Below are 7,686 nucleotides of genomic sequence, written 5' to 3' on the forward strand. Positions count from 1 at the left end.
GTGTGTGTGTGTGTGTGTGTGTGTGTGTGTGTGTCCCGGAGAGAACAGGGTAGAACGGAATAATGTGGTGTTGGTCTTCCTGTGGTTGGCGTCACAGAACATTGTAATTAATCTCCAGCTCTACCCACATTCCTGACAATGGTACGATTTTGTTCCTTTTAAATGATGGGATGCTATTTTATTACATTCATGATACGGATGTCACATTTTCTTTATCTCCCCACAATAGGGAGTTAGCTGTTTTCTGTTTCTTTGCTAATGTGACTCGTGTTGCAGTAAACACCGGAGTGCAGACAGATGGCTCCTGAAAATAGTGTTGCAGTTCTGTCCAGCTGTGCCACTGCTGGACCCAGAGGCTCTGCTTGTAACTCTGAGCAGCCTCTACTCTGCTCCCTTTCCTGGTTGTACTAATTTCTATCCCCATTGGCATTGTGTGAGTCATTTTCCCTCACGATCTCACTGGCTTTTGTGATTTTTTTTTCTTTTTGATAATAGCTATCCCAACTGGGGTGACGGGACACCCTATTATCCACACAATTTTTCTATATACTTTTTTGTAGAAGTAACCAACCATTTTAAGATTCCTGCTACACTTTTTGGCTATTTGTGTGTTCTCTTTTGAGAAAAGTCTATTCAAATAACTTTCCCTTTAAAAAAACATCAGGTTTTCTCGCTGTATATTGAGTTCCTGGTATATTCTGGATATTACTTGCTCATCAGATAAATGGAGTGCAAATGTTTCCTCCCGGTGAGCAGTTCGTCCTTTGAGTTTGCTGATTGTTTTCTTGGGTGCCAAGATGCTTTAGAGTTTGAGATTATTCCATTTGCATAGTTTCACGTTGTTGCCTTTGCTTTTGGGGTGTGACTTAAAAAAAAAAAAAACCCACGCTGTCTACCCAACTTGTTAAATCCTCCACCATTCTCTTCTAGCAGTTTATTGTTTCCAAGCTAACACTTAGGTTGTTGGTCCATTTTCAGTGAGGGATGGAGGCCCCTTGCATCCTCGTGAGGATGTGTCATCGCTCGCTGGCACCACTCTGTGAAAGGTGATGAGTATTCCCTTTACTGAGAGGGTGACACTGAAAGCTTGCATGAGAGGGAGTGCATTTTTCCTGTGGGAGAAGGGAGTCGACGCAGAAACAGGGTGAAGAAGGACTGAGATGCTGGACAAAGCCGTGGCTGTGATACCCGTTTTCCCACTCCACAGGGGACACTGGGAACCAAGAGTTCACCTAGACCAGGTAGGAGAATAGAATACCCTGGGAACCTAACCACAGTAGAAGATGAGGTAGGATACAAACTTTAGTATTTTATGTCTTTTTATTTTCTTTGTATGGGTGTTTTGCCTGCATGCCTATCTGTGTACCACATGCATTCAGTGCCCACACAGGCTAGAAGATAGCATCAGATCCTCTGGAACTAGAGTTACAAACAGTTGTGAACTGCCATGTGGGTGCTGGGAACTGAGCCTGGGTCTTCTGGAAGAGCAGCCAGTGTTCTTAACCACTGAGCTGTCTCTCCCTGAGAAGGCTGCTTTTTAAAGTGTATGTTCTGGGACTGGAGAGATGGCTCAATGGTTAAGAGCACTGGCTGCTCTTTCAGAGGACCCAGGTTCAGTTCCCAGCACCCACATGACAGTTTGCAACTGTCTGTAACTCCAGTTCCAAGGAATCCAACACCTTCTTTGGCCCATAACAGCACCTGTAACACTTGAGGTGCATAGACTTACATATAGTCCAAACACCCATACACATAAAATAATAATTAAAAAAAAGCACAGCCTTCTCTTGCTATTTTGCTTTATTATTTATTGAGGAATGAACAAGAATCTATAATAAAATACAGAAGAGAAAAATAGAGGAAAGGAGAGAGAGAGAGAGAGAGAGAGAGAGAGAGAGAGAGAGAGAGAGAGGAGGGTAAACAGAATATGAAGGATCAAAGTGAAAGACTTCAGCTCTTGGTTGTAGCATCCTCACCTCTGGGTTGATGCCCCGTGGGCAGGCAGCAAGGTCATTTATTTAAACACATCCCAATGTAGACTTCTGTTTCAATGCAGTGTGATTGGCAGACACCATTTGGATGTTAACAGATTTCCTTGAACTTGCCCCTGACTACGTCCAGAGAGGGTTATTGTAACTATTTACTTGACTTGATTAATTTTTACTTAGTACACAGATTGGGAAGGGGGGTCACATCTGGAAATAACTTTGTACGTATGTTCATTGTTACTTGATTTTTTACACCAATACTTAAAAACCTGATTGTAATGATATTTGCTCTGCCCATGACCTTGGCCTATAGGGCCAGAAGGAGGCAGTGCTTCTTGCCATTTTACATGACCTCTTAAAAGGAAAGGGAGAGGGATCATGAGTCCCTTCTCCCTGCTGCCTGCCTCCTGATGTGGATTAGCTCTCAGTCAGATCAGAGAACAACTTCAGCTGTCTACTCCATTCTATATTTGTGAGTGTATTTCCTCACGCTAATAAATTTCCCTAATATTCCTTAAACAGACTCCAGTAGATTTATCACATTACATGGCACCCAACATGGGGCATGAACCAATGACCCTGAGATTAAGAGTCTCATGCTCTACCAACTGAGAGAAGGGACCACATGACCCCTCTCTCCTCTCCAAAAAAAGAGGAGAGAGACAGAGAAGAGAGAGATGGCTCAGTGGTTAAAAGCACTGACTGATGTTCTAGAGGACCTGGGTTCAATTCCCAGGCCACCCAGTGTCCAATTACATCAGGAAGCAGGAACCAGGAAGGGAAACCTTGTGAACCCTCTCTTGTTGCAGGCTATAGGAATATATCACAAGAAGTCAACTGGTTACGGCAAAGTCACTACCTGGAGGGATCAAGTAATTCCTCCAGAGGAAGCCAAATTCCAAGGAGCTTTTGGTGTTATTTGGCTTGTTATATATCAGCTGTATTCTGTTATGAAAATCATGTGTGCCTTCATAGTTTTCCCAATTGATTTTTTCCCTAAGAAGGGCTAACAGTGTGAACTGATCACTCTCTGGACACACACATTCAAGGTATTTGGAGAACAGCCTCAGGAAAGGCTTCCTCTGGAATCAGATATCTCTCTTAGCCACTTTCAAGGACTAGTAGTAATAACAGTCCACGTGCAAGTCTCCTGATTCAAGGTAAATTCCACAAGGAAACACCACCTAGGTCAGGTGGACGTTAAGTAATAGCTTTACACAATTTAGCTCAGACCCTCCTTTCTTACAGCCTTACTAACTTTATAGACCTCTAGCTCATTACCTAACCACTTCTAGGAATATTTAGATAACCTTCTGAGCTAATAACTATGCTCAGCCCGAACCCCAGTTCAAGCCTCCCTGTAATTATCATCATTGGCAACATCCGACCAGGTCCATCCCCAGATGGAGGAAAGTACCTTATCAGAGATACCTCTCTACTCTCTAAGAACAGACTTAAAGATCCAGGCTATCTGTTTGAGAAGGCCTGGTAGATGTGCCAATTAAGCTTAACTTCCTTCTTTTCCAAATCTTACCTCTAGTTCCAGATCTCCCTTTAACTATCACCAGAGGCATCTAGCTGTACACGGATTGCCTAGTGACCAAGCACACTTTCCCCCACCCTGCAGAAAAACAGCAGATAGCTTGGACAGATAGGAGCCACCGGAAAAAAGAAGACAGTTTCATTTTCTCCCATTGACCTAGCAACTTATAGATTCTTAATATTTTCTACCAATCACATTTAAGACTATTAGTTGAGCACATAAGATCCCTCTTTTTAGATATTACCCGAACTTAGCCTTTAGTTAATTCATTTTCCCATTGGTCACTTCCCTTTGGGGTTGCAAATGATAATTAATGGTTATTGCCTCTCTATGTGATTCTTATCACCCCTCCGTTTGACCCTGGAAGCCTGGCTTTGCACTGCCAAGGGATTACTGCTTGTAAGTGTATATATACCAAGACTCCCAGGGCACAGGGGAATGGAGAAGAGAAAAGAGAATGGAAGAACTAGATGGGTAAGAACTGGAGAGGAACAAACTGAAATGGGGAAAAACTAGATTGAAGGACTAGAAGAGAAGACTAGAGGAACAAGATGGAAGATGAGGAAGAGCCAGATGGGGAAAAACAAGATGAAAGAGAAAGGAGATGGGAGAGGAGCTGATATGGGAAAGAACTAGATGGATCAGAACCTAGAAGGGGCATAACTAAGATGAAAAAATTAAGATAGAACCTGGAGGGGACAACAGATAAATGTAAGGAGAAATTGGGCAAGAAAGGAGTAAAAATGAGAGCAGAGTATAAGCTTGTAGAGAGAGAACCAACACAGAATAATAAAGTTTATGGACTAAGGAATTTCGTGTACATAGATTCATTTCTTCTCTTCAAAGATTAATTATCAGCTGGTTGTAGATTCTTCCTGGACCCTAGAAGGGGATTCTCGAGGGCCTGGGTCCCCTTAGTCTCCAACACTCTCTCTTCTCTTTTTAAGAGGTCATGTACAACAGCAAGAAGCACCGCCTTCTTTGGGCCCTGTTGCCCAAGGTCACGTGCGGAGCAGATACCACTACACCTGATGTCACAAAACATTTGGAAATTTCTTCTTGAGAAATCTGGCAACATTGGGCATATCTAAGTTAACAGAAGGCTGAGGCTGAGTAGTGTTCTCTAATTCATGAGTTCTAGGCATGCACACAGTACTTTATTATTTCTCTTTCCTATCTTCTAACAACAATGGCAAGAAAGAGACAGGTTTGGTTTTTTTTTGTTTTTTTTTGTTTTTTTTTTTTGATTTTTCAAGACAGGGTTTCTCTGTGTAGCTTTGCGCCTTTCCTGGAACTCACTTGGTAGCCCAGGCTGGCCTCGAACTCACAGAGATCCGCCTGGCTCTGCCTCCCGAGTGCTGGGATTAAAGGCGTGCACCACTACCGCCCGGCAAGAGACAGGTTTTTAATACCATTTCTTCACTGCTGATTCTTCTAGAAGGTTTTTAGATAACTCTCTAGATATTATATGCTATCTATCCATCATCTATCTATGTACCTGTGTATGTATGAATATATCTATCTATCTCCCATATTTACATATTTATCTTTCAGAAGTAGAACTAAAATATTGACCTAAAAGAAAATACACCTCAAGGACATTGCTAGAGAGATGATATTCGTCTGGGGAAAGAGAACCATATGTCTACACAGCTCATGGACATATACATTCTCACTGTTATCTGTCACACCTTGGTGTCACATCATTCATTCTTTGCTCTCTGATTCTAGTTGTGGTCACATCTCTGCTTTAGAAACCATTGCGTTAAGAGTGAATCATTCAAGTTCTGAAAAAGATAACCAGATTCACTTGTTTGAAACATTGAATAGTATTTGTTTTATGGCCTAAGATCTGACTGTCCCAGAGGTTGGTCACATGCACTCATATGCTTTCAGAAGTGGCTTTATTCTGAGCAACAAAACCTGTGTTTTCTTTGACAATTTCTTAAGCTATTTATTTAGAGTTAAAGAAGCTGGGGCTAGAGAGATGGCTCAGCGGTTAAGAGCACTGGCTGTTCTTCTAGAGGTCCTGAGTTCAATTCCCAGCAACCACATGGTGGCTCACAACCATCTGTAATGAGATCTGGTGCCCTCTTCTGGCCTGAAGGGACATATGCAGACAGAACACTGTATACATAATAAATAAATAAATCTTTAAAAAAAAAAAGAGTTAAAGAAGCATCAAAGCATTTTTTTTTAGTATTCTGGAATACAAAAGTCAATGCTTTGTTTTTCTTCATTCTGTATCAGTAAACACCTTATTTATTTTTATTCCTTGAGAATTTCATACATATATATAATGTGTTTTGATCAAACACACCCCCATCCCCTCCCTTCAGCTGACCAACACCAATTCTTGAATCCCTTCAAATCAGTGTGGGCTATTAAATTGAAGTGAGCTGACATTCAAATGCATTAAATTGCCTTTGTGGTTCATACAGAAAATACTTAATGGATGAGAAGATAAAACATGCAGGCAATAGCCCATTTTTATTTAGAATGTAAACTGGGAAATAATTTTAAGGGTATAGTTTTGTCTTGTTTTAAGCCAATGGGCCTTTTAAGTGTTGAGTGCTAGGCAGAAGCCAATTGAAATCTGAATTGATTGATTCTTGGGCTTTGCATCTTTTCATTAGCTAATTACTGTAAATACAGGTTCCCTTTCTATTAGGCTGTCTCATAGTAGCAAGAAGGTTCACCCTAGCTTAGAAGACTGGGGAGGATGACCACTGTACTGAATCACTGAGCATCTCTCCATCTCAGTATCTCTTGCCTCCTACCATGGCTGTGTCCTCATCTGGCATCACTCTCTGGTGATGAATTGCTCAAGGGCAGAAATCTCAGAACACTCAGTGCACCCAAGAGCCAGGCTCGAATCTTGGCACACAGAGGGAATTCAGGAAATGACTGTGGAACAACGGCTTGAGTTGCTGATATTTCCATTCTGTAGCAAATAGGTGAAGGAATTTGCTGTCACCCTCAGTTCACATGTTTTATGCTGCTTTGTACAGCTGAAGATATCAAACATTAAGTCCGCATGTGACATGTCATGTGGACTCCTAAGAATTGAAGTGACATTAGGGGCTTTTGTAAAATGAACTACTTGGCTACTAAACCTTGTCCATTTCACAGTGTGGACTCCTGTCATTTCTATCTACTTGGAATGAGAACAGAATCTAGGCTCAGAACAGAGCCACAGATCCTCCTGCCAAAGCACTGGTGGAGGAGGAAATGGGACCGAGGGAAAGGATTAGATCATCTAGGGACCCAGGGTTGGAGGTATGAGGACAGAGTTGCAACTTATGCCCCAGCCTTTTCTATTTCCCATCTGCTTTCTCTCTCTTCCTCTCTCCTAATCTTACCTCCCAAAGCCGCAGTTGGAATGCAGATATCTACCTAAGGACCATGGGAGAAGACCCACCTTCCTGTGGCTTCTTTAACATCGTTTCTCATTCCATTTTGGTGACAAGAAATGGCCTTTCCTCTGTTCATTTTGTGACATCACACGTCCTGTATTTTGTTTGAATGGCGATGAGAAGGTGAGTAAGCGGGGTGGTGAGGACTTGGTTCAGTCACCAGAGTACTTGCCTAGTGTGCAGGAGGGTTTGACCCGAACGAAGCACCACAGGCATGTGGCAGTGCATGCCTGGAATTCCAGCACTTGGGAGGTGGACGCAGAAGGATCAGCAACTCAAGGTCAGCCCTGATTATGTAGCCAGTCCAACGGCTGCAAGAAACCCTGTCATATTCCTAAAAGCAAACCAGACCAAACCAAACCAAAATGATAAACACACACACACACACACACACACACACACACACACACAACAGAACAGGTTTTCCAAATGTCAAGGTTTTTTGGAGACAGAGTCTCGTGTAGCAACCAAAGTTGAGTGGCGTATGCCTTTCTGTGAATCAGAGGTCATCGGATGATTTTGCTCTTTGTGTGCCTGCTTTCCAGCAGGGGGTCAGTGCATAGTAAATATCTACAGTGCTAAACTGGTTTTTGATCTCCGTTTTCTTCCCACTTTGATCTCTGCCTTTTCCACTTTGTATTTCCTGAATTGGAATTGTGCTCTAAGCCGTCCCTCCCTCCCCCTGGATGGAGCACTGTGAACTAGCTAGCTGTAAGCAGTCTTTAATTGCACAGACTTA

General features: G+C 42.4%; 1 protein-coding gene across 1 annotated transcript; it reads right to left on the bottom strand.

Moving 5' to 3' along the window:
• Positions 1 to 1,062: 1,062 nt before the first annotated feature.
• Positions 1,063 to 6,974, bottom strand: Defb108b (defensin beta 108B). The gene is given in 3 exon segments (XM_059273067.1): positions 1,063 to 1,112; positions 1,977 to 2,111; positions 6,953 to 6,974. Coding segments are annotated over 3 exon segments (207 nt in total).
• Between the last annotated feature and the right edge of the window lie 712 nt (positions 6,975 to 7,686).

Source organism: Peromyscus eremicus, chromosome 9 (genome assembly GCF_949786415.1).
Source record: "Peromyscus eremicus chromosome 9, PerEre_H2_v1, whole genome shotgun sequence".
NCBI classification, from domain to species: Eukaryota; Metazoa; Chordata; class Mammalia; order Rodentia; family Cricetidae; genus Peromyscus; species Peromyscus eremicus.